General features: G+C 42.6%; 1 protein-coding gene across 2 annotated transcripts in view; it reads left to right on the plus strand.

The window, feature by feature from the left end:
- The window catches only part of LOC137368292 (putative pre-mRNA-splicing factor ATP-dependent RNA helicase DHX32), a 143,203-nt gene extending 124,555 nt beyond the window's left edge, over positions 1-18,648 (plus strand). The window contains exons 10-12 of one of the 2 annotated variants that reach the window (XM_068028715.1): positions 4,520-4,710; positions 7,565-7,755; positions 13,631-18,648. In XM_068028715.1, coding sequence (XP_067884816.1) covers positions 4,520-4,710; positions 7,565-7,755; positions 13,631-13,820 — 572 coding nt within the window. In that variant the 3' untranslated portion in view covers positions 13,821-18,648. The remainder of the gene's footprint in view (positions 1-4,519; positions 4,711-7,564; positions 7,756-13,630) is intronic. The other variant, XM_068028716.1, reaches the window with a different exon arrangement.
- Positions 18,649-19,075: the final 427 nt, after the last annotated feature.

Raw genomic sequence — 19,075 nt, forward strand, 5'->3', positions numbered from 1 at the left:
GGTGCTCTTTCAAATTTTGATCCAAGGTACTCTGCTGGGGCAGTGAAAAGAGGGAGCGTTACTCTGCTTCTAGCTGTATTTGATCTGATAGTGCTTTATGCTGACTCCAAGGTGCCCAAACAGAAAGTGTACCATTCCCCAGCACTACCTTTCTTCAAATTCACACATCAACATAATCAACCTCTTTGCTGTTAATCTAATGTTAATGCAGTTAATGCTAGTAATGCACTGTTAATTCAGTCCCACTACTCCACAGGTCATAGCATATTAGCAAAGTTTCCTACCAATGGAGAATAACCTAATTAAACAAATTAAAATTAAAATTGTTCCCCAGAATAAAGCACACCAAACCAGGTTTCTTTAAACAACAACAAAATTAACTATTTATTAATAAGTTAAGTCTTAAATAGTGAGAACTCTATATGTGAAAGGATTCTTTTCAAACAACTTCTTCCTAACCCGCATGCGCGCGCACATAAATTCAAAAAAAAAATTAACCAGGGTCAAAGGATGTTTCGGTTTACAGCTGTTTCTTGCAAATAAAAAGAAAAAAATAATAAAAAGGAAAAAAAAGATGATTGAGTTGATCATGCTATGGTAGAATGTTTCCGGTCAGGTGAGGTATCCCAGATTCGAATAGTCGGATGTCACTCGAAGTCTCTCCAGGCGAGATTGTTGAACAGTCTGTGATGGATAGGCATTCAAAGCAATTCATCTACAGGAGGTGTCACACCGGTCTTTCAGCAAAGGGTGTAACAGGTCTGCTTGGCTTTTAATTTGCAGCCTAGCAATAGAAGCTTTCTTGATTTCAGGAATTCCCAAAAAAACAAGAGGCAACAGGAATCACTCTTGAGGCAGGGATTCGTCAGAGACTGGAGGCAGTAGGAATCTGCTACCTTTCAAATGCAGTGGCTTCCTTTCTGCAGAGCAGTAGTTCCTCTTTTCTTGGGTCTTCTCTCTCTCCAGGGGTCTATTCCTCTCCAGGCAGACCACAGCCGCACCTGAAATGTAGGATTTCTTTCCAAGAGATACAAGTCTTCCTTTAGAGAGAGAGGTCTTTCCTCTGGTCTGCAAGCAAGCTCTAGGCAGATTTCAGTGTATGCTGCTTGTCCAGCTCACTGGTCTTTCACAATGCAAAAGTGAAACTAAAATTCTAACAATCAAGTCGTGTGACCTGTCATTTCCTCTGCTGTGTTGTTTGGAAACAGGTATTTTGCAGTCTGTTTCACTCAGTTCAAACCCCAAGTTTCAGCATTTAATGTTCACAGAAAAAAATCCTTTTTCTCAGTTTTTCAAAACACAAAGAAGTCTAAGCTTTCAAAAAAAACTCTTGTAACAGTGTGCATAGTATACCACTTGATTTAATAATGCTTATCTCAAAAGCAGTGTGTCATATTTTAGTACTGTATCTTCCCTAGGCAGACCAACTGAAAATTTCTAATTCTGAATTACATAAAAATTCAGTTGCTTATTCATATATATTGATAAAATTCCACAATGTCTTCTATTTGCTTTGTTTATTGTTGAGAAAACAGCATTCACAGTGAAGACTTACCAGATGAGCAATACCTGTTCCCAACAGTCATCACTTACTTGTCATATGATTAACTTCCTGGGATTGATTTGGGCAACGTCACATACCCAAGGGGTAAAGTGCATGGCTGAAGTGAGCTGAAGGAACAGTTGAACAAGGAAATGTGCAAAGGGAAAGCAGCATCTGAAAGTGAAAGATGGGTTAATATTTCAGGTGCAACCCTTCATTGGGGCTCACCTAAATCTGAAATTTTAGTAGGTATTTATCTTTTAAATAAAAGCAAAATACCGCGGATGCTGGAAATCTGAAATAAAAACAAGAAATGCTGGAACCACTCAGCAGGTCTGGCAGCATCTGTGAAAAGAGAAGCAGAGTTAACGTTTCGGGTCAGTGACCCTTCATCAGAACTGACAAATATTAGAAAAGTCACAGGTTATAAGTAAGTGAGGTGGGGGTGGGGCAAGAGCAAGAGATAACAAAGGAGGTCTAGATTGGACCAGGCCACATAGCTGACCAAAAGGTCACGGAGCAAAGACAAAGCATTAGTACAGATTAGGTGTTAATACACTTGAATATTGAACAGCAGCAAGTGCAAACCTGAAAAAAAACAGTGGGTAAGCAAACTGAGCAAACTAAGATGAAATGAAATAAATGCAAAAAAAAGATTGTAAAAAAATGTAAAAAAGAATGTAAAAAAAAAAGGAAGAAAAAAATAACTAAAAATGAAAGTAAAATGGGGAGCTGTCATGCTCTGAAATTATTGAACTCAATGTTCAGTCCGGCAGGTTGTAGTGTGCCTAATCGATAGATGAGATGCTGTTCCTCAAGCTTGTGTTGATGTTCACTGGAACACTGCAGCAATCCCAGGACAGAGATGTGAGCATGAGAGCAGGGGAGAGTGTTGAAATGGCAAGCAACCGGAAGCTCAGGGTCCTGCTTTCGGACTGAGCGGAGATGTTCCGCAAAGCGGTCACCCAGTCTGCGCTTGGTCTCCCCAATGTAGAGGAGACCACACTGTGAGCAGCGAATACAGTATACTACATTGAAAGAAGTACAAGCAAATCACTGCTTCACCTGAAAGGAGTGTTTGGGGCCTGGGATAGTGAGGAGAGAGGAGGTAAATGGGCAGGTATTACACCTCCTGCGATTGCAGGGAAAGGTGCCATGGGATGGGGACGAGGTGGTGGTGGTAATGGAGGAGTGGACCAGGGTGTCGCGGAGGGAACGATCCCTTCGGAATGCTAACAGGGGAAGGGAGGGGAAGATGCGACTGGTAGTGGCATCACGCTGGAGGTGGCGGAAATGGCGGAGGATGATCCTTTGGATATGGAGGCTGATGGGGTGAAAAGTGAGGACAAGGGGAACCCTGTCACGGTTCTGGGAGGGAGGGGAAGGGGTGAGAGTAGAGGTGCGGGGAATGGGCCGGACACGGTTGAAGGCCCCGTCAACCACAGTGGGGGGAAATCCTCGGTTGAGGAAAAAGGAGGTCAGATCAGAAGCACCGTCATGGAAGGTAGCATCATCAGAGCAGATGCGTCGGAGACGGAGAAACTGGGAGAATGGAATGGAGTCCTTACAGGAGGTAGGGTGTGAAGAAGTGTAGTCGAGGTAGCTGTGGGAGTCGGTGGGCTTATAATGGATATTAGTAGACAACCTATTCCCAGAGATGGAGACAGAGAAGTCGAGGAAGGGAAGGGAAGTGTCAGAGATGGACCATGAAAAGGTGAGAGAAGGATGGAAATTGGAAGCAAAGTTGATAAAGTTTTCCAGTTCGGGGCGGGAGCAGGAAATGGCACCGATACAAGTCATCAATGTCATCAACCCCTCCCCCAACTCTTTTTCCGGTACATTGATGACTCTATCGGTGCCGTTTCCTGCTCCCGCCCCGAACTGGAAAACTGCATCTCTGGGGATAGGTTGTCTACTAATATCCATTATAAGGCCACCGACTCCCACAGCTACCTCGACTACACTTCTTCACACCCTACCTCCTGTAAGGACTCCATTCCATTCTCCCAGTTTCTCCGTCTCCGACGCATCTGCTCTGATGATGCTACCTTCCATGACGGTGCTTCTGATATGACCTCCTTTTTCCTCAACCGAGGATTTCCCCCCACTGTGGTTGACGGGGCCCTCAACCGTGTCCGGCCCATTCCCCGCACCTCTATTCTCACCCCTTCCCCTCCCTCCCAGAACCGTGACAGGGTTCCCCTTGTCCTCACTTTTCACCCCATCAGCCTCCATATCCAAAGGATCATCCTCCGCCATTTCCGCCACCTCCAGCGTGATGCCACTACCAGTCGCATCTTCCCCTCCCTTTCCCTGTCAGCATTCCGAAGGGATCGTTCCCTCCGCGACACCCTGGTCCACTCCTCCATTACCCCCACCACCTCGTCCCCGTCACATGGCACCTTCCCCTGCAATCGCAGGGGGATAATACCTGCCCATTTACCTCCTCTCTCCTCACTATCCCAGGCCCCAAACACTCCTTTCAGGTGAAGCAGCGATTTACTTGTACTTCTTTCAATGTAGTATACTGTATTCGCTGCTCACAGTGTGGTCTCCTCTACATTGGGGAGACCAAGCGCAGACTGGGTGACCACTTTGCAGATCTCCTTTGTTATCTCTTGCCCCACCCCCACCTCACTTGCTTATAACCTGTGACTTTTCTAATATTTGTCAGTTCCGATGAAGGGTCACTGACCGAAACGTTAACTCTGCTTCTCTTTTCACAGATGCTGCCAGACCTGCTGAGTGGTTCCAGCATTTCTTGTTTTTATTTATCTTTTAAACATTTCCAGTATTTTTTATCCCTTTTTTTGCCTCTGGCTAAAATCATGAGTGCTCCCAAACTAAAGTAATTCTTCAAAGGTCATGATCTGTCCCACCTGCCCATTGCTGTCTATGTTGTATCTGAAGCATTTTAATTTATTACCTGCTGAGAGGGCAGTGATATCTCATTACCCCTATAAAATCTGCTTGTAGATAATGAAGATGAAACGTGGTGTCTGAAGAATTATCTGAGTTATTCTGCTCTGAAGCTGGCTGACGTTGTCCGCTATGAACTGTTGGAACTGATGCAAAGGATTGAGCTGCCTGTATCGCCACCGAACTTCGGAATGGAGGAAAACGTGCTTAACATAAAGAGAGCTCTGATCTCTGGCTACTTCCTTAAGGTATGTGGTCATATGGCACCATTACAATTCCTCCTCCAAGGCCTGGCATCAGTTAAAGATCTTTAGTAGGTTATATATATAGTTCCTTTTAATTCAGCTATGTTACATACCAGTTCTTGTCAGCCTTCTCTTGGAACACTGACTTGTTTGCATTGTTACTGGCGTAATGTTTGACAAGCGTGCCATGGTGATGCTCCTCCATCAGCTATGCGACACACAAGGTTCCAGAATTCTTTGCCTGATGATTTATCCTGTTAGCTTAACAGTTGCCCATAGCAATGGAAATTGTTAGTTTCGTCTCCACTATTTGCTGGGAAGGCACAGCTATGTGTCTCAAGTGTAACATTCTGAACCAAGGCACACAGTCAGACTGCAACTGCGAATGCAAAACCACAGACTAAAAAAAGCTACGAAGCTCGATGATAGTTCGTTAAAGTGAATTTTGAAATATTAAGTAATCTGAGAAATGTATTTTAATATTGAAATACCTGCATATTTTTTGGTCAGTTAAGTTTAATATTAAACTAGAGCTGTTGCAATTCAGATTAATTGACCTTTGTTAGGAATTTTAAAAAAGTGTGAAAATCCTGAGAATGCTTAGGAGGCTGGTCAGCATCAGCAAGAGAAAGATATTTCAGGCAGACCATTCATGAGAACGGAAATGTTTTTCCAGCAGCAGGCTGGGTTCGACCGATGAAAGTTAGTAATAAATATTTAGTCTGAGCTCCATCAATAACATAGTGAAAATAATGGATCCACACTAAAGGAGCAATTAGAAAAACATCTAGAAAGGAAAAATATAATAATGAATAGTCAGCATGGATTTCAAAAAGGGAAAATCTTGCTTGACCAACTTGATTAAATTTTTTGAGGAGGTAACAGATAGATTAGACAATGGTCGTGCAGTAGATGTAATTTATCTGGATTTTCAAAAGGGCTTCAATAAGGTGTCCCATAATAGATTAATGAATAAGGTTAAGGGGTAATTGGCAGAATGGATTGCTAGCTAGCTTCAAGACAAAGTAGGGAGTGAGAGTAAAGGAGTTATTCAAAGTGACAGAAGTTGGGAAGTGATGTTCCGTAAGGATCAGTGCTGAGACCACTGATGTTCACAATTGACATTAATGATCTAAAAACGCAATTTCTAAATTTGCGGATGACACCAAATTGGGTGGGCGGGGGTGGTGGTGGCGTACAGTCAATACTCAGGAGGACTGCAGCTACTTACAGGAGGACATTAATAAACTTTCAGAAAGCACAAACAATTGGCAAATGAAGTTCAACACAGATAAGTGTGAGATAGTACATTTTGATGGGAAGAATAGGAAGGTTACGTATTGCTTAGAAGGTTTGAAACTAGGTGGAGTAGAGGAACAAAAGGATCTTGGGAGTACAAGTACACCAATCGCTAACGTTTGTGCCATAGGTTAGCAAGGCTATTAAAAAAAAACAGCGACTGGGATTTATTTCTAGAGGGATAGAATTGAAAAGTTGGGAGGTTATGCTAAACCTATATAGAGTATTGGTTAGACCACACTTCGAGTACTGCGTGCAGTTCTGGTTGCCATATTATAGAAAGGATATAGAAGCACTGGAAAGGGTACAAAGAAGATTTACAAGGATAATACCAGCAATGCATGGATATACACATGAGGAAAGGATTAACAGGCTGAGTCTCTTTTCTTTTGGGGAAAAAAGACTGAGGGGTGACCTTATAGTTTTTAAAATTATGAAGATAGAGTGGATACATAAAGAATGTTTCCTGTTGTGGAAAGAGCATAACTCGAGGCCATCAATATAAGATAATCACCAAGAAATCCAATAGGGAATTCAGAAGAAACTTCTTTATCTAAAGATTGGTGAGAATGTGGAGCTTGCTACCACAGGGAGTGGTTGAAGGGAATAATATCGATGCATTTAAGGGGAAGCTAGGCAAGCATATGAGGAAGAAAGGAATAGAGGGTTACAATGATAGATTTAGATGAAGAAAGATGGGAGGAGTCTCGAGTGGAGCATAAACACTGGCATGGACTGGTTGGGCCAAGTGGCCCCATTTTGTGCCATTGTAATCCTATGTAATAAGGTACCCCTAAACCTGCTTTGAAGAAGCTTTTCCCTAGTAGCTGCACTTTGTAGTCGGTTTGGCATTAGTTGTAATGGTACTGAAGATCCTCGGAGAAATGATTTTCCGCAAGCCCTTTACTCATTGCAATTTTTTTTATTCCTTGACACGGGGTATGGCCGTTGCTGGCTGAGAAGGTGGTGGTGAGCTACCTTCATAACAACTGTGATTTGCTAGGCCATTTCAGAGGGCAGTTAAGAGTCAGCCACATTTCTGTAGGTTTGGAGTCAGATGTAGGTCAGACCAGGTAAAGATGGCAGATTTCCTTCCCTGAAGCACCATAGTGCATCAGATGAGTCTTTACAACAATACGATAGATTCATAGTTGTTGTTGTTCCAAATTTATTTAATTAACTGAATTTAAATTCCCCAGCTGCAGTCGTGGGATTTGAACCCTTGTCTCTGGATCATTAGTCCAGGCCTCAAGATTACTAGTGCAGTAACAGAGTCACTGCGCTACCATTCCCATTGATGTGTTGCCGTTATTTATGACACATGTTTATAAATAGATCTTTAAAATGTCACCTTGAGGGCACCCCACAGGGTGAGGCTGTTGTCTTATTCCTAATGTACTGGTAACTATTTAATTCAACGGTAAATTCAAGAAGCACTTCTAATTTAACTGGTTAATAATGGTAATTTTTTTCTTTCCCCTCTGCTCCCTTCCTCCTGTTACCCCTCCCCCCCCCCCCCCCCCCCCCCCCAAACAAAAAAAACAAACCCGGTTTCTAGGTAGCAAGAGATGTGGATGGCTCTGGGAATTACCTGATGCTGAATCATAAGCATGTAGCTCACCTGCATCCTTTATCATGTTACCTCACCAGGAAGCCTCAGCCCCGGCCTCCCTCCTGGGTCCTGTATCACGAGTTCACCATTTTCCAAGACAACTGCATCAGCGTTGTCTCTGAGATTCATCCTGAAATGTAAGAATGCTACGAAATGGTTCTGGTCTTTGGAGTTAGTGTGTGTGTGTGTATGTTACAGGGGATGTCGGGCGAGTCATTACTGCCAGCATATCACATTCTCACTAAATTTCTATATTGGGAATTTTTTTTTTCATCAAGATCTGTCTTATATTTTCTTACAAGATAAAAGTTAAGTAGCCCACAAAGAATACTATACTATACTTGGGCTGGGAGTGTGTAGTGACGCCATTTCGTAATTAGAGGATTCTGGTGACACCCCAAACTGTGAGGATAGCTAATACTCTTTGACAGATTTAAGTTAATTTTACAGGCAATGGCTCACTGTAATTTTTTACATGCTTATCACCAAGCAGATTCATCAGTTTTCATGATTGCTTTCACTTCACAGCTTCCCTGTTCAGACCTCAATCTTAACAACCTGGTGATGATTCCTTTCTGGCACAAACAAAACGCTTACTGATTGATTGTGTCATTCTTTGACTTGTGTGCTGTTTTGGTGTCTGGTTCTATTTACTATGAGCTTCTGAATTCAAGTTATTATTATAACTAGAAACAGCAAGAATTTGAAAACTGACCGATGGGACACTACATTTAGCACCACAGCCCAATATCAATACTCAACGTTTCATATACATCAGCCAATTTTACAGGTTTTACCTTGAGCCCACTCCTAAACTTTGAGTAGTCTTTGGTATGAAACTGTGACAGAGGGTTTTTGCATGTGTCGGTCTGCCACATAGGATTTTCCAAAGTTCTCTTGGGTATCACTTCCTTGAAAAAAGGTCAAGGAGTTGGTCAGGCAGGATCTTCCCCCTTCTGAATCTGTGTTGGCTGCTTTTTAATAGAGTTGTAATCTTCCAGTTTGTTTTATACTCTATTCTGACGTTGTCCGAGTGTGTTTCATAGAATAGAACATTACAGCGCAGTACAGGCCCTTCGGCCCTCGATGTTGCGCCAACCTGTGAAACCATCTGACCTACACTATTCCATTTTCATCCATATGTCTATCCAATGACCACTTAAATGCCCTTAAAGTTGGCGAGTCTACTACAGTTGCAGGCAGGGCGTTCCACGCCCCTACTACTCTCTGCATAAAGAAACTACCTCTGACATCTGTCCTATATCTATCACCCCTCAACTTAAAGCTATGTCCCCTCGTGTTTGCCATCACCATCCGAGGAAAAAGACTCTCACTATCCACCCTATCTAACCCTCTGATTATCTTATGTCTCTATTAAGTCACCTCTCCTCCTCCTTCTCTCCAACGAAAACAACCTCAAGTCCCTCAGCCTTTCCTCGTAAGACCTTCCCTCCATACCAGGCAACATCCTAGTAAATCTCCTCTGCACCCTTTCCAAAGCTTCCACATCCTTCCTATAATGCGGTGACCAGAACTGCACACAATACTCCAGGTGCGGCCGCACCAGAGTTTTGTACAGCTGCAGCATGACCTCGTGGCTCCGAAACTCGATCCCCCTACTAATAAAAGCTAACACATCATATGCCTTCTTAACAGCCCTATTAACCTGGGTGGCAACTTTCAGGGATTTATGTACATGGACACCAAGATCTCTCTGCTCATCTACACTACCAAGAATCTTCCCATTAGCCCAGTACTCTGCATTCCTGTTATTCCTTCCAAAGTGAATCACCTCACACTTGTCCGCATTGAACTCCATTTGCCATCTCTCAGCCCAGCTCTGCAGCCTATCTATGTCCCTCTGTAACCTACAACATCCTTCGGCACTATCCACAACTCCACCGACCTTCGTGTCATCCGCAAATTTACTAACCCACCCTTCTACACCCTCATCCAGGTCATTTATAAAAATGACAAACAGCAGTGGCCCAAAAACAGATCCTTGCGGTACACCACTAGTAACTAAACTCCAGGATGAACATTTGCCATCAACCACCACCCTCTGTCTTCTTTCAGCGAGCCAATTTCTGATCCAAAGCACTAAATCACCTTCAATCCCATACTTCCGTATTTTCTGCAATAGCCTACCATGGGGAACCTTATCAAACGCCTTACTGAAATCCATATACACCACATCCACGGCTTTACCCTCATCCACCTGTTTGGTCACCTTCTCAAAAAACTCAATAAGGTTTGTGAGGCACGACCTACCCTTCACAAAACCGTGCTGACTATCTCTAATGAACTTATTCTTTTCAAGATGATTATAAATCCTATCTCTCATAACCTTTTCCAGCATTTTACCCACAACCGAAGTAAGGCTCACCGGTCTATAATTACCAGGGCTGTCTCTACTCCCCTTCTTGAACAAGGGGACAACATTTGCTATCCTCCAGTCTTCCGGCACTATTCCTGTCGACAATGACGACATAAAGATCAAGGTCAAAGGCTCTGCAATCTCCTCCCTGGCTTCCCAGAGAATCCTAGGATAAATCCCATCTGGCCCAGGGGACTTATCTATTTTCACGCTTTCCAAAATTGCTAACACCTCCTCCTTGTGAACCTCTATCCCATCTAGCCTAGTAGTCTGTATCTCAGTATTCTCCTCGACAACATTTTCTTTCTCTACTGTAAATACTAATGAAAAATATTCATTTAACGCTTCCCCTATCTCCTCTGATTCCACACACAACTTCCCACTACTATCCTTGATTGGCCCTAATCTAACTCTAGTCATTCTTTTATTCCTGATATACCTATAGAAAGCCTTAGGGTTTTCCTTGATCTTATCCGCCAATGACTTCTCGTGTCCTCTCCTCGCTCTTCTTAGCTCTCCCTTTAAATCCTTCCTGGCTAGCTTGTAACTCTCAAGCGCCCTAACTGAGCATTCCCGTCTCATCCTAACATAAGCCGCCTTCTTCCTCTTGACAAGCGCTTCAACTTCTTTAGTAAACCACGGCTCCCTCGCTCGACAACTTCCTCCCTGCCTGACAGGTACATACTTATCAAGGACACGCAGTAGCTGCTCCCTGAATAAGCTCCACATTTCGATTGTGCCCATCCCCTGCAGTTTCCTTCCCCATCCTACGCATCCTAAATCTTGCCTAATCGCATCATAATTTCTTTTCCCCCAGCTATAATTCTTGCCCTGCGGTATATACCTGTCCCTGCCCATCGCTAAGGTAAACCTAACCGAATTGTGATCACTATCACCAAAGTGCTCACCTACATCTAAATCTAACACCTGGCCGGGTTCATTACCCAGTACAAAATCCAATGTGGCATCGCCCCTGGTTGGCCTGTCTACATACTGTGTCAGAAAACCCTCCTGCACACACTGGACAAAAACTGACCCATCTAAAGTACTCGAACTATAGTATTTCCAGTCAATATTTGGAAAGTTAAAGTCCCCCATAACAACTACCCTGTTACTCTCGCTCCTGTCGAGAATCATCGCTATCCTTTCCTCTACATCTTTAGTTTAGAGATACATCACTGAAACAGGCCCTTCGGCCCACCGAGTCTGTGCCGACCATCAACCACCCATTTATACTAATCCTACACTAATCCCATATTCCTACCACATCCCCACCTGTCCCTATATTTCCCTACCACCTATCTCTACTAGGGGCAATTTATAATGGCCAATTTACCTACCAACCTGCAAGTCTTTTGGCTTGTGGGAGGAAACCGGAGCACCCGGAGAAAACCCACGCAGACACAGGGAGAACTTGCAAACTCCACACAGGCAGTACCCAGAATTGAACCCGGGATGCTGGAGCTGTGAGGCTGCGGTGCTAACCACTGCGCCACTGTGCCGTTCTCTGGAACTATTCGGAGGTCCATAGAAAACTCCCAACAGGGTGACCTCTCCTCTCCTGTTTCTAACCTCGGCCCATACTAACTCAGTAGACGAGTCCTCAAACGTCCTTTCTGCCGCCGTAATACTCTCCTTGATTAACAATGCCACACCCCCCCCTCTTTTACCATCTTCTCTGTTCTTACTGAAACATCTAAATCCCGGAACCTGCAATATCCATTCCTGTCCCTGCTCTACCCATGTCTCCGAAATGGCCACAACATCGAGATCCCAGGTACCAACCCATGCAGCAAGCTCACCCACCTTATTCCGGATGCTCCTGGCGTTGAAGTAGACACACTTTAAACCAAGTTCTTGCTTGCCAGTGCCCTCTTGCGTCCTTGTAACCTTATCCCTGACCTCACTACTCTCAACATCCTGTACACTGGAACTACAATTTAGGTTCCCCTCCCCCTGCTGAATTAGTTTAAACTCCCCCGAAGAGCACTAGCAATCTCCCCCCCAGGATATTGGTACCCCTCTGGTTCAGGTGAAGACCATCCTGTTTGTAGAGGTCCCACCTACCCCAGAAAGAGCCCCAATTATCCAGGAAACCAAAACCCTCCCTCCTACACCATCCCTGCAGCCACGTGTTCAACTCCTCTCTCTCCCTATTCCTCGCTTCGCTAGCACGTGGCACGGCAACAACCCAGAGATAACAACTCTGTTTGTTCTCGCTCTAAGCTTCCACCCTAGCTCCCTGAATGTCTGCCTTAAATCCCCATCTCTCTTCCTACCTATGTCGTTGGTGCCTATGTGGACCACGACTTGGGGCTGCTCCCCCTCCCCCTTAAGGATCCCAAAAACACGATCCGAGACATCACGAACCCTGGCACCTGGGAGGCAACACACCAACCGTGAGTCTCTCTCGTTCCCACAGAACCTCCTATCTGTTCCCCTAACTATGGAGTCCCCAATGACTAATGCTCTGCTCCTCTTCCCCCTTCCCTTCTGAGCAACAGGGACAGACTCTGTGCCAGAGACCTGTACCCCATTGCTTACCCCTGGTAAGTCGTCCCCCGCAACAGTATCCAAAACGGTATACCTGTTGTTGAGGGAAACGGTCACAGGGGATCCCTGCACTGCCTGCTGGTTCCCTCTCCTTCCCCTGACGGTAACCCATCTACCTTGTTTTGTCATATTAAAATGTTTATCATTGGGCTTGCCTTCAATGCTGTTCCCAGCTCCTTCCAAATCCTTCTTCGGCTGAAGAATAATTTCCAAACATCAAAACTAAATTTGCTTTTTATTAGTTTGAATCTTTGAGCCCTTTGTCCTTCTGTCAGAGTTTAGCTGACAAAGATTTATATCCAGATGTAAGTCCAAAACAGAAACGTACATGTGATATTGGAGCAATTATTTTCACTCAATTTATTCTTGGAATATAAAATGTTACATTCACAGAATATAAAGTAAATTGATGCAATGAGGGTTTCTTGAAATATCAAATTTATTTTTTTAAATATTTTGGTGCTGCTGTGTTGAATGAATGGAACTCATATTTTATAATAAACTTGCAGAATCGGCATATAATTGGCAAATGATCTTCGGTATAGATGGTATGTGAGATGGTACTGATTGGTCGGAAGACCACAAACCCCTTGGAAAATAATGTCTAAATTGGGTAGAGGGATCAGGGATACAGATACATAACATAGTGATGCAGGATAATGCAATATTTAATAAAAGTAAATAAAGCACTAGGATTAATTTCTAGAGGGATAGAATTGAAAAGCAGTAAAGTTATATTAAATTTCTATAGAACCTTGGTTAGGCCACACTTGGAGTACTGTGAATAATTCTGGTTTCCATATTATAGAAAGGATATAGTGGCATTGAAGTTTTTAATGATAGCAAAATTTACCAGAAATTAGCAGAACAAAGAGGTTAATTGGGGTTAGATGAAGAAGGGTGGGAGGAGGCTCATGTGGAGCATAAACACCAGCATAGAACTGTTGGGCCGAGTTTCCTGTTTCTGTGCTGTAAATACTATGTATACCCTGTTGCTCTTGAGCTGTTCCGAGAAGAGTAAATCCATTAAAAGTTGTGAATTCTGACACTGGTTTGTTGGATTTTGCTTTTTTTTCTCCTAGGCTGATTGAGTTTGCACCGCAGTACTACCTTAGCAATCTACCAGCCAGCGAGAGCCGTGACCTGCTCATGGAGCTCCGGGAGAAGCTGACCGGCAGGGAACCACAACCAGACGAAGAGGCAGAGGAAGCCCTGAAGGAAGAAGACGATGCAGAAGCAGTTGAAAATGAGGAGCTTTGCTTACTTCAGTGAATGGAAAAGAAGACAGTAGCACCTGTGGCAGGCAAAGGGACCAGTGACTAATGACAGCTGGTCATCTAATCCACTCATATCTGACATGGAAACCACATCCAGTGTTTGAATATAATTGCCACCATCTTCTCACAAGAAGAACCAGAGGAGAAAATGAGGAGAATTTTTTCTTAAGCAGCGAGTTGTTGTGTTCTGGAATGCACTGCCTGAAAGGGTAGTCGAAGCAGATTTGATAGTAACTTTCTAAAGGAAATTAGATCTGTACTTGAAAAGAAAAAATGTGGGCCAAGAGCAGGGTGGTGAGACCAATTGGTTAGCTCTTCCAAAGAGTAGGGTCAATGGGCTGAATGGCCTCCTTCTCTGCTGTATGATTCTGGTCAGAAAATGTTTTGGTTCAGTAGTCAGTGAGTCACTTTCAGTGGAAAGGACACCCCAACCTGTCTTTGCCCATTCTCTTTCAAGGTAAAAACTAATGGGTAATGCAGTGGATTGGTATACTGTCCTTTCCTCTCCAGTAACTCATTACTGAGTGCATGTAAAGGTACTATGTGAAATGAGTTTTGACAGTCTGAAATAAAAACAGAAAATACTGTGGAAATGCAGCATCTGTGGAGAGAGAAACAGAGTTAACGCTGCCTGGCCTGCTGAGTATTTTCAGCATTTTCTGTCTTTATTTTAGATTTCCAGCAGCCGCAGTATTTTGCTTGTGTGTTTGGAGAGTCTTAACCCATTTTCAGTGTGGGCCCATAGCACAGAATTACATATAATACGGTAGCGTCACTCCAGGATGGCTGCTGAGGAAATAGTGAAATATTACATTGATATAGTAGCGGGTACTATACTGAGATTAGCACTTAGGCAAATATTTGGGTCAGCATAGAAGCAACTTTACCCTGCAGCTCACAATGCTATACCTCACTTCTGCTCAAGTGTGTGATGCTAGCAATGGAAAAGTGTTGCATTTCCCAAAACTAGCATCCCTCACCATGAGCAAAAAGATTTTTTAAAATTCTTTAAAATAAAAAAGTCATCACAGGCCCAAGAATATGAGATTTTAAAAATCTATGAATCTCTTGATAAATTCTCTTAGAAGAACGTAAGATCAATATTAGAAAAGGACTTCTTCAAGATATAGGGATTGAGCGAAGATTAGATGGCTGATGAGGTGAAAAACATTACAGGTTTAATTTACTGAATGGCCTTTTTCTGTGCTGCAACACTCCCCCATTCTATGACTGGTTCTCCCTTATTTTGCTATTTGAGAGTTAAATAGTACAACTAGCTATCAAGCCTCATCTTTACCATGGAAAATCTTGAGCACACAGCATGTCTGTCTGTGTCTGTCTATGTCTATCTGTGTGCGTGTGCACATTTGTAAATCCAAATCAGAAAGGTTGACCCTTGCAGATTGCCTGAGAGGTGAGTAAAACTTGTATGACAACACAATGGCATCTATAGTGTTTAGTTTAGTTTAGAGATACAGCACTGAAACAGGCCCTTCGGCCCACCGAGTCTGTGCCGACCATCAACCACCCATTTATACTAATCCTACACTAATTCCATATTCCTACCACATCCCAACCTGTCCCTATATTTCCCTACCACCTACCTATACTAGGGGCAATTTATAATGGCCAATGAACCTATCACCCTGCAAGTCTTTTGGCATGTGGGAGGAAACCGGAGCACCCGGAGGAAACCCATGCAGACACAGGGAGAACTTGCAAACTCCACACAGGCAGTACCCAGAATTGAACCCGGGTCGCTGGTGTAATGCACTCTCTTTTTTAAAAGCTTGGGAACCACATTGATTATATAGTTACTAGGAATTATATTATGTGTCTGGATTTGTAACTTTCTCCTTTTACCTTTTGTACAAAGTTTTATGGTTGTCCCCATTTTCAGTTATGCACACACAAAAGGTTTCCTTCAATGTGAATATCTTGCACTTTTATATTACTAAGCTCATTGGAATGCTGAGCAAACTGGAACCAGTTGTGGGGCAGACAAAGCCAAGTTGTAAGTTGTGTCTCCTTACAGGGGCTTAATTCTCTAGCTTCTGGAAATCATTGCAAGTACAATGTCTAGTTAAATCTCAGCCTTAGAACAATGTGAAAATTCCATGCCCCAGCCAGTGGGATGCATATTCCACTCTCCCAGGACGAACACTTTCTAAACTGATGTGCTTGACCTTGCAGGCATCTTTGTTCGAGAGGACATTAGCACACTACCTTACTGATTACTCTCTCCATGCTCACTGCGCACATCTACGCAGTTTTCTGGAGTTGTGTTCTGAGAATGTGACTGATAGAGATGGTTGCAGTTTCCCAGCACCTTTCCATCTGTAGAGTTTGTACTTTGGATTTTTTTGACAATTAATCAGCTGAACCTTGGACACTGAGCAAAGTTTGGTGGGGAAACAGTAAAGTGCCCTGTTTTTTGCAGGACTAAACTGCTGCAATATTATTTTTGTGTTTATGATTTTTTCCTATCCTAAACCTCAATTGGAGTCTTAAAAAAACAAAATGAGGGTTTCTGGAAACCAGGCAATGGTAGATAACAGCAGAGCATGTTTTTGTGTTTTTCAACTATACACTAAGTTGCAAGTGTGATTTATTTTTTCTTCCTCCTTTTGTGTGTGCATCTGTGTACTTCAGGTCTTTTTATTTCTTGTTGAGTTTACTTGGATTTCTGCAGCTAAAATGGGATTTTTGAATGAACTTGAAACAGTCGCTACCTTCAGTAGGCACTGCCACAAGATGGAGTTTGGGATCAGGAAATTACTGAGCAACCCACTCTTTGTCCTGGTGGATAAATGCATAGCCCCAGTTGCCATACGGACTAGAAAGTGTCAGGTTTGATTCTGTGGTCTGTGTTGCGTTAGCTGCTCTCAGGCAGGGTACCAAATTATGGCCTGAATACTCAAGACGAAGGAAATTATTAACTGGAGTTCCCTCTTCTGGTCGCTATCTGGCAGTCTATGTTGAGAAAATAGATGTTGGATGAGAACAGGACTGAGCTAAGCATATCGCATGGCACATCAACACAGTGTCCAGGATCACATGAAGAATGACTGCTTGGCTGAGGTGTCGAAAGGCCATTGCCTGTGGAACCCGACCCTAGCAGAGGGCAAAAGCCTCACTAGAGAAAAGGGAGAAAATCAGAGCAAGGAAAATAAAATTACTTTTAGAAAATAGCATCTTCAACCCTTGGTAATAGTGACTAGATCAGAGGTTTTATCATCGCAAGCTTATTTCATGATTTTAAAAAGATCAATATGGTGGATTTTAACTAGTTTATGTCATCCACAGCACAGATATTAGAAACTTAAATTTGAATGATCCTATACAACATTTATACTCGGTACAATTAAAAGCTTCAGAAAACATGTTTTGAATTTGTAGAATTGATGTTCTAAATTAGATTTAGAAGCATCATTTTTTCTTTTGTGGTTTTTGAACATCACTTTCTTAATCATTTCATCTTGAAGGAGAAGAGAGATCTGCAACTATTTTACAGGCCAGATAGGCCCTCTAGCTGCTTTAAAACTGTGTTGGAGTGGTGGTAGAGTCTCCACTTACAGCCCCACGGCAGACCTGTCACAGAATCCGGCTTTCTGGGAAGTCATACTTTTGCCAGATTTAGTGAAATTGGTAAGTTTACATTCAGATTGCAGCTGTATGTCTCAGGGCTGATGGCAGTGGTACCACTCTTGAGGCCAGCATTAAAGCAGCTGTCTATAAACAGGGAAAGTTTAAATCTGGACAATTAAGTGCTGTTGCAAGTCGTTAAGTGCCAATTTGGGTGGCTTTTTTTCTGGTCAGAATTTCCAGTAAAAAGGGACTTGTGTAAGGGAGGCTTTTAAGGGTGCAAAGCTGGGTTTCACTTTAACATTAAGGCAGAATGCACTGTTTTTATCCTCTGGTAGGGGAAACCTTGCACATTTCTCAGTCAAGAAAAACAGTCTTCTAATTTCTTCTGCATGCTGATGTAGAAGTTGTAATTCTCTTTACCAGGAATGTTCATTTATGTCAGATAATTCTATAACTATTTGATAACTGCAGCAATAAATGAATAGATACATTTATATTAAGCCTTGTGTCTCAGCAATGTCAGACATTGTGCTTCAAAAACTATGAATCATAAATTAAGTGTGCTTTAAATGCATCAGTATCACTGTGTTGTCAAATCTTGTGCTTTTGGAGTTGTTGCCTTAGGGGAAAGAAAAAAAATTACGGGGAAGTGGAATTAGGGTGGCATTGAATTCTCCATTTAGCAGTACAGGTTTGTTATTCAAGTGTTTAAATTGCAAATCACAGATTAGTTTTGGCAGTAAGGTCCGTATGTTTAAAAGTGAGGCTCTACCAGTCAAAAGTGAACTGGAGTTTGAGTAGTGCTTCAATTTCTTATCCCAATGAAAGCTTAATAATTTAATTAAAAGAATAGCATGGTCATTATATTGTTTCTTTGCACATAATTTGAGGTTTGGGACTTGTCATTTCCATATGTAATTTATTTTCTGTACAAGTGCCAATTGCACAGATAGTAGGTAAGATGCTGTGCTGCTATTGATTTTGGAGCTAGTAGAAAATATAGGTGTTGCTGCTATATTTATTTCTGATTCTCTTTCTCCCCTGTAATACTGGTCTTGTAAGCACAAATTTTAGAAACTTCCTTTGTACTGAGGAAGAAACTCGCTGTAAACTTCAGCCTACTATGAAATTATTGTACTTTTCTGAATGTTAGACAATATTTAAAATTAAGTGGAAAATTTCAGTGGTGTCGCCGATGTCAATTTTAATGACTGCAGAGTAAAACAAAAAATAGTCTTGCTTTATTGTATTTTGTTTACAAAGTGCATATTGTAAAATCATTTTTACAAATTTGGGTCTGCCTCCAGTACTTACTCTGGTTCAGTAGCATCACTTGCTTCCATAAATTGATCTCATGCCCCTTACCTGCCAGAGTAGGCTCACACTGACCAATATCTACTTGTATGGTGGCATAGCCCATGGCTGTAACAGTGCTACCCCTTGTGATTTGACCTGGATATTCACAATCTTTCAAAGGTTGCTGAAGGGGAAAGTTCTCCAGCAGCTAGAGTTACACCTGATGTAAAAGAAGATGGTGGTGATTGTTCGAGCCCAATCATCGTAGCTTCCAGGACATTGTTACAGGCGTTCCTTATAGAATTGTCTTCACTACAATCATAGACTGTTTGCTGACAATTCCACAATGTTCAGCTAAGTTTGAAG

Source organism: Heterodontus francisci, chromosome 1 (genome assembly GCF_036365525.1).
Source record: "Heterodontus francisci isolate sHetFra1 chromosome 1, sHetFra1.hap1, whole genome shotgun sequence".
In the NCBI taxonomy this organism is placed as follows: domain Eukaryota; kingdom Metazoa; phylum Chordata; class Chondrichthyes; order Heterodontiformes; family Heterodontidae; genus Heterodontus; species Heterodontus francisci.